The sequence below is a fragment of the Penicillium daleae genome, assembly GCF_028827525.1.
Source record: "Penicillium daleae strain IBT 16125 chromosome Unknown utg000008l_segment0_segment0, whole genome shotgun sequence".
In the NCBI taxonomy this organism is placed as follows: Eukaryota; Fungi; Ascomycota; class Eurotiomycetes; order Eurotiales; family Aspergillaceae; genus Penicillium; species Penicillium daleae.
The window spans coordinates 2491303-2505529 of record NW_026623156.1 but is presented as its reverse complement, the minus strand read 5'-3'; the positions used below and the strand labels follow the sequence as shown (position 1 = coordinate 2505529).

Below are 14227 nucleotides of genomic sequence, written 5' to 3'. Positions count from 1 at the left end.
TTCTAATGATCTGCAATCCCGATATACTCGCAACATTTTACTACTATGCTGCACTTTATTGTTCTTCATTGGATCCAAACCTGAATAATTATACGAGCGGCCTTTATTCCATCTCAAAGCTTGCCTTTTCAAGCTTTGTCTAAGCCTCACATGTGCCTTCTATGTAGGCAGGCACGATTCTAACCTCTAGCCATATTATCCGAAAGAGACATTTTCTCCATGCTTCGATTGCCAATTTGAGACGGGGATGAAAGGAAGGAACTTGCTCTAATAAAGTATTGTTCGCTTCTTCTGCGATAAACTTCATCTTTACTTCACTTTTGAGCCTATCAAGCTCCCACCACTCTCTTGTGGTTTTGAAAACCTTCGACTCTACTCCAGAATTTTGTCTCGAACAACATCTCACCTCTCCCAGGTTGCGGGGGCCTTGCCTGATCTCCCCTTCGTGACAAACCCACTAGGGAATATGTCTTGTCAACCAATACTCCAAATGCCTCGCGATCGCCGATTCCGCCCAGAGATCCTCGAGCTCGCAACCCGTCTCGCAAACCGATACAACATGGGTGAGATCCGAGCGAACGAAGTCAGCCCAAATGAGAAAACCTCGACGAATACACCTATCTTTCCAAAGCCTCATGTCAAAGAGACTGCAGAACGCGAGAAACACAAGGAGCCGAAGTCCTCTAACTCTGATGCCGAAGAGGGCCCCAAGATGTGCGGAAATACCGGCAATTCCAATGCTGGAAATTATCAACTTCGAGCCCAGACATGATCCTTTGGAGATGAAAAGGAAGGCGTCATGGTGTCAAATTGTTGCATAAGCAATATGGTTGTGCGAAAGGCTGGTGGGTGGAGGGAGTGAGTTAACTGCCCTGATCTTTCACCAGAATATCAACCTAAATTTTGATACATAATGGGACGAGCATGAAGCACCCTCCATCAACCATCGTTTTTAGAGTCCTTGACATAGCTTTCGTTGATTTCTTTTGCCAAGTTTATGCAGAAATTGAATTGTACCCCATGAAGTACCAAAGACTCACTATATATTGCAGCAATTCGTTCGGTTGGAACAACCTGAAATCGTCAAACAGTAGTTTTACCATGCAAATATACCCTTTTACTATTCCTTCTAAATCACACTTCTGTAACTCTCTCAAGAAATACGGTCCCGACAGCGGACCTTCTATTGGGTGGCTCAATATCATGTGATCGGGTTCTCAACAAGCGGGGCAATAAGGTCCATGACGGTAGTGATTAACAGCAACCGACTCCATTCCTCGTGGAACGATTCAGGTGTGCGTACACAATCAACAGTACAGTGTGATTGAATATCCATCCCTAAAGGGATGACCTCGGAGGAGCGTTTCTCACGATCGCGAAATGGTATGGTATTTGAGCTCAACTTTACTCTCAGTTTCCTTTGCCTGGAATGTACGTGCACTAACTCAGTGATACTGCAGGCTGTCTCCAGTGTCGCAAGAAGCATTATAAATGTGATGAAAAGCGGCCACTATGTTCCTTCTGCTCAAATCGAGGCCTGGATTGTCAATATCCTTCTGGGCTGAAATGGGTGCGTCAGACAAGACCGATCTTGTCAAGGCATAGACCGCGAAACAATAGACATGGAGATAGTGGGGAACTGCCCCGTAGCTCCGCATCATTATTGTTGGCTGATCTCTTTCGTTCTGATGAAGAGAAGCTTGCCTGGGAGTATTGTGCGTTTCCAGCCCTTGTGAATAGCTGCGTCGAAGATGCTGACCCTGAACGAATTAGATGTGAGGCTCGTGTCATCGAATATTCCAGCACTCGATGGCCCGGATAATCCGTACCGGCAGTTATCCTTCACTGCATTGTCATCTCCTGTTTTACTCGAAACTATTGTCTGCATAGCCACGGAACACATGCTCAACTTTGGCTTGGTCGATGTATCAACAGCAGCACGGCACCAAACACGAATGCTAAGAACCATTGGCCAGAATCTCCAACTGATTGAATCGGGAGACACTTGTGGAACCACGGCTATTGTGACGGCAAACAATCCTGATCACGAGGCACTCTTTGCCGCGGTCATTCTCCAGGGAGTTATAGTCGCTCAATCAGCCGATGGCGTTCTAGAGCCCCACGTCCGCTGTGCTGCTTTCCTCATGGAGGTTCTAAATCTCTTCCGTCAAGTGCCACACAATGTACTCGGGCGAACGACCGTGCAACGATTCGCCATGGTCGACGTTATGCTTGCCATCTCCCGCCAGCGACGTCCGTTTTCTCCTAGGGACTTTGTACTGCATATGCCCGATGCCGAGACATGGGATAATACCGAGCCATCATTCCACAAGATGACCGGCTGTCCTCAGCCGTTGATGTGCTTCCTGGTCAGAATCTCCCATCTTGCTTGCGACGTGGATGAAAGATCGGAACGCTGTGCACCGATTAATGATCTTCTCAGTCAGGCGCATACCTTGGAAAATGATCTTCGGGCATGGGGCTCTTGTTACTCAGGACAAGTCCCTGAGGAAGGTATACGCGCGCCTCTGGACATCCTTACCGAGTGCTTCTACTGGACTGCACACCTCTTGCTTGCGCGGCGTGTGTTTCAAGACCACACCCGGTCTCCGCGGGTGCAACACTTGACACGCACATGTTTCGAGCTGATGGACCAGCTTTCTACTGGAGTTGGTCCTGATTCATCGCTGCCGCAGCCATTCTATCTTGCGGCTCGGGAAGCGATTACCTTGGAAGATCGGGCTTGGGTGCGGCAGAAGCATGAGTCTATGACGAATTATTATCGTGAGCAACAGCGGAACTTGGCGATGCAGCTGACCCAGCGCATTTGGGAGATTGAAGATGAACAGTTGAAGAGTGGGAATATCTTGGACTCGGAGAAATTGATTAAGAGGCTAGACCGGGAGTCTTGTTTGTTTATTTTTTGAGGATTCATCTCTACGAGCATTGGATTCGAAATATACATCGCAACTATGCCTAGCTAGCAGTGCAATATGGTAGATTCCTATAACAGTCGAAGCGGAATCTGACCATCTCAAAAGTATATTCTGGTGGTGCACCCATTGCTTAGGCAGGGGCGGAGACAAGGTTCATGGAATATTGGAGTGTTTTCACGTGCACTGGTTAAGCTTCTCTCAACAGCGACAACTATCGACCTTCTCTGGATTCCACAAAACTCATGTGTACTGAGGTGAAGTGCACAACTCCTCCCAGAATTCTAGTCAATCATGGAGCGACAAACAAGCCATTGGCCGTACTAGCCCCAACCAGGAAGCCGACCAGAAGGCAGGATTCGAATCCACATCGACTCTCACCCCCCCCCCCTTTTATCCCTGAGACTGGGCGCAACAGATCAGGGTGGTACAAACTTCCTAACATTTCCTTCTTTGTTCACCCTGCTGAGGCAGTGACTAGTCTTCTAGACTACATCCATCTACATACCGATTGCGCCAAGTACGCAACATCGCATTTCTCGGCAGTCGTCAACGCACTACCGCTCGAAACATCGGATGCCACGGAAGACGCGACGGCGCACAGAGTTGCCAGTGCGACGTGCGCTGCAGGTACAAGGAACCCAATCCCATCATCCCTGACGGAGTCGGTCCGATCGGGCCAATGGGACACTGCATGGAAGCGCACGGAACTTTTTCCAGACTGGAGAAGGGGGGAAAGACTGGAAATAGTCAGGGATCAGACCAGGCCAGGCCCCCTCTCGCAGGTTGCACCCTGAATTTTTTTTTGCAAGTTCGGCTCTGAGCCTTGTTCAACGGGGATAGTTGGTCTGGAATGGACCTGTCATCGTCAGGGCAAGGCCAATCATGACTATCCGCGAGGCGGGTACCTGAATTGGTGTTGAAATGTTGTTCCTGTCTGGAGCCTCGGGGCGCCGGTGGCCAAAGGCTGACTTGTACGGCTATTGGCCCACTGCCACTGGATCAGCCCCTGGAACCGTGGGAGGCTAAAGGTGGCGCTTACTGGAGCCGTGGCTTAGACGTCCTCGAATCAGGGGGCAAGTAGCCTCCCGAGGAACTGGGAATGGAAAAAAAGGCATTGGCACGACGGAGGGAGGAAGTACGAGAAAGTACGGAGAGATACGATGAGATAATAATACTAATTATGCAGACCAGGGACCTGGGATGTGACGGATTCACGCCCATGCAGTCAGTAACGGAGAGGGCCATGTCTGGACTCTGGAACTTGTCCAGATGCAGTGTGTTGATGTCTCTGTCATCGAGGAAGAGACCGACACGTCGACCGTCACGAGCGCCCAGTGTTTCAGGTTTCAGCATTCCCCGCGGATCTCACGTGTAAGCTGCCGTTCGGCGGCACTTGGTGACGATCATGGCGATTTGCGGTCGAGACAACGGGGCATCAGAAACAGGCACACACACAGAGATGGAGAGAGAGACAAGAAGCTTCTCTGGTTGAAGAAGCGCCACCAGAATGGCCGTCATACACAATCATGACGGGGAACCTGGATAGTGTGGTACAGTGGTCGCGACCACTGTGGGACGAGTTCCTTTGCCTGTGCGATCCACAGCCTGCACCGAGTTGAGCAAGGAACATGCAAACCCCCCTCTGGTCCAGAGACAATGCTCCTGCTCGATTCGTGGTGCGATTTGGGCGTATGCGGCCCGACGCAGGGGCCAAAAACAAACCACTTCAGGATGGAGAGGGGTTGACAGGAGACAGTACGGAGTAAAGGAGGACTGGACTCCGCCGAGTCCGTCCAGAGGCCGTGTATCCGGACAAGCAGGAAGTACAATAGTGTGAGATCACGGGGGATCTCCTGGGTCGGAGTTCGAGTTCATCGCAGCCCTGGACAGATTGGTTCGCACTGTACGGAGTAGGGGGAGGGGCCAGGTCGGAACTAGTGATTAGGCTAAAGATTATTCGAGGCCCAAGGATGTTTTCGGGGTGGAAGCGATCAAGTTGTGCCCCACGAGGTGCCAATAGTAGCAGCAGCTAAGCCAACTAAACCAACTAGACCAGATAGAATCGGCGGCCTTTTTTTGGTGGTGGTGGTGGTGGTGGTGGTCACTGGTGAAAGGGCCGTTTGGTGGTCCCCGATTCTGTTGTTGGCCGCTTTGCGTAGTCAGCATCTCCTGATCCTGCGCCGCCGCCGCCTCCGATGCTCTCGAGACTCTGACTCTCTCCTCTTTCTCTTCTTCTGTTCTGTGTGTGTCTTCATTCCCTTTTCTCTATCCCCCCCCTCTTCCCCCCCCATTCCTTTCTTTTGAACTGCCAGGTCGCTCGTTTCACTCTTTCACGACGACCGTATCGCTCTTTCTGAATCCACTCTTTTCAATTCCTACGAAACGGTTCACCCTTTCAACTTCTCCTCCCGAAGCTGACCGTTCCCACCCCCGTTGATCGATTCAACACGGTATCGCGATTCCCACCCAGTATCGACTTCCTCGACAGTCGCTCCAGGCTTTGGATCAGTCGATAAAGGGAGGTTATCACACTGCCCTTCTACTTGAGCTGCATAGGCCAGCCATTTATTTTTTATATACACCTTCCTTTCCCAGCTCCCCCCCCCCCCCCCCCCCCCCAGGACGCCTCTGCGACGCGCCCTTACCACCCAACCACCCCCGTTTCTGACGCGGAGATCATCGAACGCGATTCGATCCGATCTTTCTTCGCCAGTGCGCTTCCATTCATTCTTTTGATATATCCTCTCGCGCTTGATGCTGCTTCGAGAGAAAAGGATTTGAAAGACTCTCCTGTCATCTTCTGCACCCGCATCTCCACTTGTCGGCCGGATCGTGACGCATCGACTTCTCGTTGGGAAGATTCGAATACGCAAAACCACCAAAAAAGCATTTTTCACTCCTAAACACAAACTCACGACCGCTACTGGGAATATCTCGAACCCCCTTCCATCGCATCCTTGGATCCGCCATCATGTCATTGTTGACAGAATCGTCCGAGCCCTCGGGCGTGGCCCCCAGGGCTAGCGCGTCCTCTTCGCCCCCAGCTTCCACCCCGTCCCCTGCGACTTCCAATGCTACGACGGCCCCTTCGACGAGCGCTACCCGTCGACCGCCGCGCAAGAGCACCTTGACCCAGCAGCAGAGGAACAATAAGCGCCAACGGGCAACCCAAGATCAACTGGTCACCCTCGAGGTCGAATTCAACAAGAACCCTACGCCGACCGCTGCGACCCGGGAGCGCATCGCCGCAGACATCAACATGACCGAGCGCTCGGTACAAATCTGGTTCCAGAATCGGTGGGTCCCTTGAATTTTATACTCGGCTGGCAAGGAATCATACTGACTTTTGATAGTCGCGCAAAAATCAAGATGCTCGCTAAGAAGAGCATTGAAACTGGCGAGGGTTGCGACTCTATTCCCGAGTCAATGCGCCACTACCTTGCGATGCAATTCGACCCTAGCAAACCGGGAACCCGTGATCCCTTTGGACGCGCTGCAGGCTACGGAGCCCCTGGCATGTATCCGAACGAGGCCAACCCATCAGGGAAAGTCGGTATGTAATGCTAGCGCCAACTACAGACCATCGCTGCTCTCCCCCGTCTGCCCTGGCTACAGCTCACTAATATTCGATTACAGTCATTTCTCATTTTACCTGCCGCTCCCTCACGATCGGTACCTGGCGGCGCATTGGCCAAAATGCCATGGACCTGGTCATCTTCTACTCGCCCGACAAGGCCTGCATGACCTACTATATCAACAACGATTCCGCTGGTTACAAAATCGAGTACCCTTTCTCTTACATCAAGAACATCACTCTGGAAACCGGAGACCCGAATCCCGGGCCGGATGGCGCTCCTCCTCGACCTGGGGGTTTGGTGGTGGAACTTAACCGTCCGCCACTCTTCTACATGGATTCCTCCAACTCCGGAGGCTTCTACCAGTGCGGTGATTTCACCGAGGAGCAACAAGCAAGCCAGATCATGATGCACCACTTGGGAGGCCATCCCAAGGTCTTGAGTGTCCAACTGGCCAAGCTGGTGTCTCTGGAGTCTTTCCAGAATCGTCTGGCTTACAACAACAACAATAACTTTGCTGTCCCCGCTGTCCCCGCCGCCCCCGCTGCCATGTCGCCTCCCTTCATCCAACGCCCTGCCTCTCAGCCCAACCACTTCGCCTCTGCTGCCTACTTGAATCTCTACCAGGACCACAACCACCTGGGCTTCAACATGCCAGCTGCTCGTGGTCACAAGCGCCAACGCAGTCGCTCCGTACCGGCGCCAGTCGATATCGCGGCGCTGCAACCTCCCATGCACTCATTCCACATGCCCCAGACCCCGGCTCCATTCAATCACACCGAGGCTGGCATCTATGCGCCAATTCCCCAGTCAGTCCACGCTCTGCCTACAGACCTGCGCATCGATACCGAAAGCTACGGCCTTGACTTCCGCACGAATCCCATGTCTGCAACCACCGCCGGGTCGCCGTCGGACTTTGCTAGTCCGTCAATGTTCAGCAGTGCTGCCCACGGCGACTCTACCCCTGTGGCCAGCATGGCCCCTCAGTTCAACGTCCCTCAATTCGCTACTGGGCCATCTGACTCTTCGACCGTTGGATCACACGCTGCGTCGCCCTACTCCAGTGTCAGCCCTGCTGATCCCATGATTGCCAACCACTCGCCACCCCTGTCCAACATGTCTCATGCTTCGTCAGATATGTACGGGTTTGCGCATGACCAGCAATCAGGCTTTGTCGAGGATGGGCTTTCCATGAATGACATGTATCCTAAGCATAATGTGAATTATGCAGTCTCCCATGATGCTCCGAGCTTTGAACTGCCAATGCATGGCATGTCTGGCCACGCCTCACCGACGCTGGGCGATTACTCCCACGGCATGGTCAACCTTGATGAAATCAACTCCCATGGCTTGCCTACTGGGTCTTGAGGGGTCAAACACCCCGGTTTCGACCTTTTTTCTTTGGCATTGTTCCTGATGTTTCACGGCCTTTGGTGTGCTTGCGGCGCTTGTATTGATGGGTTCTTGGTTTCATCTCGGAGGGTTCCTTGTTATCCAGCGGCCGAGTCTCGCGTCCATTCTGCATGGGATATACGCGGACTCGCGCTGGACAACTTTGCGTCTCGCTGGCGAAGGCCGGGAAAGCAAATCCGATTGGACTCGTTGTTTTTGATTGCGTGACATATATCCCTTCTCTGTTCTGCGTTTGTATCAATACCCTTTCTATTCTGGGGCCGGTCCTGAAGCGTTTTTTCTGCCCTATTTCTTCTCCTGCCATTTGGCTGCTTCTTAACTTTGATGGACTTCCCGGATGTCCCGGTTGAATCCTGATTCTTTCTTCGTGATCTTTTTTGATTGATCAGATTTTCTCTTTTCTTACCCTGACCTGCCATTTTCACTTTCCACCTTTTTTCGATTTGCAGGTTAGGGGAACTTTTTTACGTGGTTATGCCAAACAGACCGACATTTGGACGGCGACTCCTTGCCCCCCCTCACAATTTCATTTTATCATTTTCATTCTCATTGTTCTGAATTTTTGGTCTTGATTGAGGGCAATTGGTTCGAACAGGTATGACCTGTCGGTACCTGATGATTGCCCTCGTGGGTATGGTGATCTTGCTCATTGTCTCGAGTCGAAATTGGTGTGCAGTCTTGTCCTGTTTTGCAATGTCGTGGGTGTAAACTGCTCCCACCCTGTTTTGGTGTGGCTCTGCGCAGTGTTGAAATAGTCTCTGCGCGTGAAGGTCACTCGAAGCCGGAAGATGATGCTGGTTCGATGGTAGATGACTGTGGCAGATTGATGCTAGCCTTAGAATCAATTCATTTTTGTGCAAAGCTCATTCCAGTAGTGTCTAAACTGATGCGTGTATGCTTTCGCTATTGCTATTGTATATCATATTGTACACACGACCTCATATCCTACAAGGAGATATAAGTCCACCATAATGCAAATATCTCCTTAATGTACATTCATTACCTCCCCGTGATCCTTCCTATTCAATACCCCTTCCTTGTCCTTCAGATCCCTCGCTCCTCCCAACCCCTCGGCACCGGCGCCACACACCCCTTCCTCTCCCGAAGATATTTCTCAATCCAAACCTCCATCTTCTCCAAAATATTCCTCTCCCCCTTCCCTTCCTCCCCATCCTCAAACACCCCTTCCTTACACCAAACACTCCACGACCCCATCATCCCCGCCATAAGCACATCCGTCCCCAATCGATCCCCCACAACGGCAATCTCATTCGCCGACTGAATCACCTCCCGCTCCCGGAACCACTGCACTACTTCGTCTCCGCAGAAGGGCTTTTTCTCTGCGCCCGCGGGGAGGCGGAATACGGGTATGGATAGGTGGGCCAGCTGTGATTCTAGTTCGTGGACTTCGTGGTCGAAGGTTGGGTGGCTGCCGGCGCGGTTGGAGACGATGAGGATGCCGTGGGGGTTGGTGGTTTTGTTGAAGGGGGATGTTGGGGATTCGCGGAGTTGAGAGAGTTTGGTGAGGATTTTGGGGGGGAAGGTGGTTGTTTTGGCTGGGCAGAGGGTGTTGTCTTTGTCGAGGACGAGGGCGCGGATTGTTGGTATGCGTTGTTGGATGGGTTTTTCTGGGGGAGTGGGTGGTTGGTGTTGTTTGCGGATGAGGTGTGGGCCTAGGTCTTCGGGGAGGTATGTGAATGTTGGGATGGTGAGGTGTGGGAGGAATTGGGAGGGTTGTTTGAGGAGCGTGTGTACGGCGTGGTTGAAGCCGCGTAGGTTGGAGTTGGGGGAGCCGGCCATGGCGCGGATGTAGGATTTGAGTTATTCGTAAGAGAGGGCCACTCTGGTTATTGTATGTCCATTTGTGAGATTGTATGTATGTGTGGTAGTGTGTGTGTGGTGTGTTTGTAGAGAGAGAGAGAAAGAGTCAGAAGTTGATCACTTTGGATTTCGAGAAGTTCTTGGCCCAAAGCGGAAAGGAGGAGGTTAGCCGCAAAACTCGCGCGACCTCCGCCATTACCTTCTCCTCCATCGCCATTCCTTCCCACCCACCCAACGTCGCCCTATTTGATACCCTCTGCTATTGCTACACGTCCGAGTAGCCCTGTGTGACTGCCATTGACATATTCTACTCGCCTCTTCGAACCGATTCTCCTTCCGTGTCGCACATTCCGCCGTCAAGATGGGCAAGCTCACCAGCACGATCGGCATCCCGATCAAGCTCCTGAACGAAGCGCAGGTGCGTTGTGATTTCCCATTGTCTGCTGGAACATCTCTGGAGATATGATCTGAAGAAATATCGCCGAGGGGATGGGCTATTTGCAGTGCGCGCGCAGACCGCTAACTTGGTCATTGTAGGGCCACGTCGTGACCCTCGAGATCACATCCGGTGTCGTCTACCGGGGGAAGCTGCTAGAAGGTGTGTACATCAAATGACACTGTTCTGATTTCGACTTGAGCTCAGGATTGGAGGCCTTTACCATGGCATTCAAATCGGGCTGCATCCCTGATGGTGGAATCACTTGCTAACATTCACCTTCTCCTTCTCTGAATAGCCGAGGACAACATGAACGTGCAACTCAAGGATATTACCGTCACGGCTCGTGATGGTCGTGTCTCTCACCTCGACCAGGTTTACATTCGGGGTAGCCACGTGCGATTCTTCATCGTGCCGGACATGCTGAGGTATGTTGAGACTAGTACCCAGTCCATCGGTGGTGGCTTTTTATCAGCCATATCGCTTCTGTGGATACAGTTGCTGATTCTTCATTCTTTTTATAGGAACGCTCCCATGTTCCGCTCACGAGGCCAGCGCGGCCGCGGTGTCGGTCTTGCGCGTGGTAAGGCTACCGTGCAGCGTGCGCGTGGCCAGCGAAGGGGTTGAATGTGATATGAGGGACTAGACGAGAGCGCAGTTTAAGGCCTGGAGAATTCTACCCTGTGGTTGGCGTTTGTCCTTTGTGTTTCTCTTTTTCTTCCAGGGTTTCTTGAATGGTGGAAATTTTCTCAGGCTTCTGTTTTGTCTTGCTGGGGCTGGGACTGGAGGCATATCGCCTCCTGGCTCTACGTCATTCTTCTGACCATGAATATCCGATACGAATCTGGATATCGACTGTTCGCAGAGACTGGCTTGGCCTGTTGGTGGGCCGAGTTTGTGGCCGGAATGATGGCCGTGCACATGTTGCCTTGGTCTCCAGCAAATGGGCTTAAAAAATAGATCATAATGCCAATGGATTTGAATAAGCCAAGCTGAATGATATTAACGTATCTAGTCCATTGGAGCAGGTTGTGTTTATGGTTATTAAGTCTAGAGATCCGATAGTGGCGTCTCGGCCGCTAATTTCGCATCTCCGCAGCTTTTTCTCGCAACGCGGGGACCAACCTTCCAACAACATACCCCCCAACCTCAGAACCACCGTGTTCCTCCTGGCATCCTGCCATACTACCCTTTAGTGATCAGAAGACAACCAGTCCTTTTGAATAGAGACCTCCAGCTAGCAGCAACACACCCCCAGCATCTCACCATGACCCCCACAGCTTCCGCCAGCTCCCCCGCGGTGCCATCCAAGTCGCAAACCAAGCACATTGCCAATCCACGACGCCTGCTCGTCCTAACCCCAACATCCCAATCGCTCTCAATAATTCCTCCTCTCCTACACTCTCTCACCGGCGTACCCGTCACCAATCCCCCACAGCACGATTCCACCACAGAAACATCATCTCAAACCCCGCCTCAACCCTCCGAAAACGCATCCACACCCACCATTATAACCACCGCCACCTCCTTCGCCGGATATACAACCCACAGCCCGCTCCGCCTAGATACGAAATACTACTCTGCAGAGATCCCGCTCTGGGTCGACGAGATACCCCTCACAACCGACACCCCCGTAATCACAGAAGGCACCACAAATACACCCGCTCCAGGCCAATGGCGCACGGAATTCCTCAGCGAAGAGGCAGAGATCGTGCGCGATGCCGTCGGCGCTCTAGTCGTCTGCGTGCGCAGTCCTGAGTCCAGGATGACCGCTACTTCTACTGCAGATGCAGACGCAGACCCGGCGAGTCGCGCAGATGTCCGCGCGGTGCTAGATTTGATGCGCGACGTTGGGGCTGTCAAGAGCTGTATTGATGAGGAGCGGGGCGGGTATGGTGATGTGCCGGGTGTGTTTGTTTTGGTGGGGAGTCGCAGTTCTGCTGTACCGACGAGTGCTGCGTCGGTCGAGGATAAAGGGATGGAGTTGGGGGTTGATGATGTGGACTTGGGGGATGGTGCTGCGGATGTGCCATTCTCGGTGGGTTGGTGGGAGGATCAACTTTTTGATTTGGGGCTTTATGGGTGGGAAGTTGTGGAATGGGATTCTGCGGAGCAGGGTGTCGAGAAGACGAGGAATAAGTTTGGAGGTAAGATGATATTTTCTTCTATTGTTCTTCTTTGGGGATTTATGTGTTACCGGTCTTGTCATCGATTTGAGACTAATTTGTGTTCTGTGGGTAGAGTATGAAGGTATGCCGCGCATCAAGGAAGTACTGGAGACGCATGACTGGAGTACATCCGGGGGTGTAAACGATCTCGATGATGCCGACCTTGACTTCGATGATGATCTCGAGGAAGGGCTGCTTGGTTTTGGGAGATCAGCACATACTAGCGGCTTTGGACATGAAGTCCAAGAGTTGGAGCGTGAAATGATGGGTCTGCGTATGGCTATTGAGCGCGGTGGTGGCGATGTTGATGAGAGTGATATTGATGGCGAAGACGGGGATGAAGAACTCAAGGTTGAGTCGATTGAGACTCTTATGATGCGGATGCAGGCTATTCGAGGTAAGTTGGACAGGGGATATTGTGAGGGCGTGCGCTTCAGAATGCTGATGCTGATTGGATGCTAGATATGGGATCGGAACTACCTGAAGGCGAACGCAGGAGGTTTGCTGCAAAGGCTGTGTCGGATATTATGCGAGAACTATAGACCTCGTTTTCTGCACGAACCGATAGAATTGGAATCAATGTTTGCAAATCCTCGAGTCGAGAGACGCAACGGATCTGGGTCTACGCATGGCCGTGAGAAATACAAGCTTCGCCAAGCATGTGCATGCTGCAGGTCTGCTACTATCTTAGGAAGAAAGGTGTCGTAAATATACAGAAAGCTTGTTTCGCTGGCAAAAGCTTGACAATAACTTCTCATTATAATATTCATTAGCTAGTTTTTTTCTCCTGTTCTGCCGATAACCTAGCCCCTAATTCTATAAATTACAGATATTTTATCCCCCGAAAGACACCTGCTAATGGGGATACGCGATTCACCACTGTATCCACAACACCTCGTCATTTCACGTCAACCCATAATAGTATCCCATTCAATCAGTGCGCTTCTTGCCACGGAGAACCTTGCGACGCTGGGCGATCATGTGAGTGTACAAGATATAAGTGCCTATAAACATTAGCAACCAATCTACAGTCCAAACCCAAACTCATCAGCCAAGATCAAACATACCCGGGAAGTAGATTACCAGCACGGCAATCAAGATGTACTGGAACAGCGGGCTCAAATCACCCGCAGGGCCCAGAGCCTTGAAAATGAGCGTCCACTCGCTGGTAATACCGATAGGGTACAGCACGTAGAAAGTGTTATACCTATAGCAGATTTAGCAAAAAGCTCCAACCATACCGTAAAACTTGAAGCTACTTACCGCAACCAAGTCCACCAAGCAGGCACGTTTCCGCCACAAAGGGTAATCGCAAAGTACCCATATCGAATCACCTCCGTAATCCCCCAAGCCCCCACACATCCCAAGTACGCATAATCGCCCACCTGTGTACCCCTAGCACCAACAATCTCCCCACCAAACGGAGTCAGGACTCCCCACACCACCAGCAATCGCGAAGCGACCTGTATCGCGGTCGTGAAGAATGAGGCTCGCACGATTCCCACCACGCTGTGCAGGACCTCGAGGAAAGCGAGGGACTGCGTTGCGAGTAGGAGGGGTTGAAGGTTGTGTTGAAGATTGAGGAGAGGTTGTTGGAGGCAAGGGCTTCTGGGACGAGACTGGCTGTGTAGAAGAGACATGTGCTCCATGTGAGGAAGTTGACGGTGTTGTAGGTGAAGAGGTAACCGCGTGTTAGGCCAGAAGGCCCTGAGGGGCGAGGGGTGGCTTTTTTCGAGGGCATCTTTGAGAAATTGATTGCGCGGAACTGAAATGGGAAGATTTGGGAGGATGGAGGGTCAATTGGTTCGCAAGAGAGAGAGGGGAGGTCAAGGGAAGGTTAGGACGTCGAAATGTTGAGCCTCGTTGAGCTCAAAAAAA

General features: G+C 51.8%; 7 protein-coding genes across 7 annotated transcripts; 5 read left to right on the top strand and 2 right to left on the bottom strand.

Annotated features, from left to right (window-relative positions):
- Nucleotides 1-490: 490 nt before the first annotated feature.
- N7458_009442 (uncharacterized protein) lies at nucleotides 491-772 on the top strand (the record flags this gene model as incomplete). Its single annotated transcript, XM_056912824.1, has 1 exon — nucleotides 491-772. The coding sequence occupies one exon, from the start codon at nucleotides 491-493 to the stop codon at nucleotides 770-772; it is 282 nt and encodes a 93-aa protein (XP_056761673.1).
- Nucleotides 773-1346: 574 nt separating this feature from the next.
- On the top strand, nucleotides 1347-2927 carry N7458_009441 (Zn(II)2Cys6 transcription factor; the record flags this gene model as incomplete). Its single annotated transcript, XM_056912823.1, has 3 exons — nucleotides 1347-1383; nucleotides 1461-1715; nucleotides 1741-2927. 3 exons carry the CDS (start codon nucleotides 1347-1349, stop codon nucleotides 2925-2927), a joined length of 1479 nt encoding a protein of 492 aa, XP_056761672.1.
- Nucleotides 2928-5907: 2980 nt separating this feature from the next.
- On the top strand, nucleotides 5908-7879 carry N7458_009440 (homeobox domain-containing protein; the record flags this gene model as incomplete). The annotated part of the gene is made up of 3 exons (XM_056912822.1): nucleotides 5908-6233; nucleotides 6290-6489; nucleotides 6573-7879. The coding sequence occupies 3 exons, from the start codon at nucleotides 5908-5910 to the stop codon at nucleotides 7877-7879; spliced, it is 1833 nt and encodes a 610-aa protein (XP_056761671.1).
- A 1089-nt stretch (nucleotides 7880-8968) lies between these two features.
- N7458_009439 (phosphatidylglycerophosphatase) lies at nucleotides 8969-9724 on the bottom strand (the record flags this gene model as incomplete). The annotated part of the gene is made up of 1 exon (XM_056912821.1): nucleotides 8969-9724. One exon carries the CDS (start codon nucleotides 9722-9724, stop codon nucleotides 8969-8971), a length of 756 nt encoding a protein of 251 aa, XP_056761670.1.
- Nucleotides 9725-10106: 382 nt separating this feature from the next.
- On the top strand, nucleotides 10107-10808 carry N7458_009438 (putative small nuclear ribonucleoprotein SmD3; the record flags this gene model as incomplete). Its single annotated transcript, XM_056912820.1, has 4 exons — nucleotides 10107-10163; nucleotides 10283-10343; nucleotides 10480-10609; nucleotides 10706-10808. The coding sequence occupies 4 exons, from the start codon at nucleotides 10107-10109 to the stop codon at nucleotides 10806-10808; spliced, it is 351 nt and encodes a 116-aa protein (XP_056761669.1).
- A 640-nt stretch (nucleotides 10809-11448) lies between these two features.
- N7458_009437 (adaptin-binding domain-containing protein) lies at nucleotides 11449-12891 on the top strand (the record flags this gene model as incomplete). Its single annotated transcript, XM_056912819.1, has 3 exons — nucleotides 11449-12328; nucleotides 12423-12746; nucleotides 12812-12891. 3 exons carry the CDS (start codon nucleotides 11449-11451, stop codon nucleotides 12889-12891), a joined length of 1284 nt encoding a protein of 427 aa, XP_056761668.1.
- Nucleotides 12892-13279: 388 nt separating this feature from the next.
- Nucleotides 13280-13998, bottom strand: N7458_009436 (protein tyrosine phosphatase-like domain-containing protein; the record flags this gene model as incomplete). Its single annotated transcript, XM_056912818.1, has 3 exons — nucleotides 13280-13353; nucleotides 13417-13556; nucleotides 13613-13998. 3 exons carry the CDS (start codon nucleotides 13996-13998, stop codon nucleotides 13280-13282), a joined length of 600 nt encoding a protein of 199 aa, XP_056761667.1.
- Nucleotides 13999-14227: the final 229 nt, after the last annotated feature.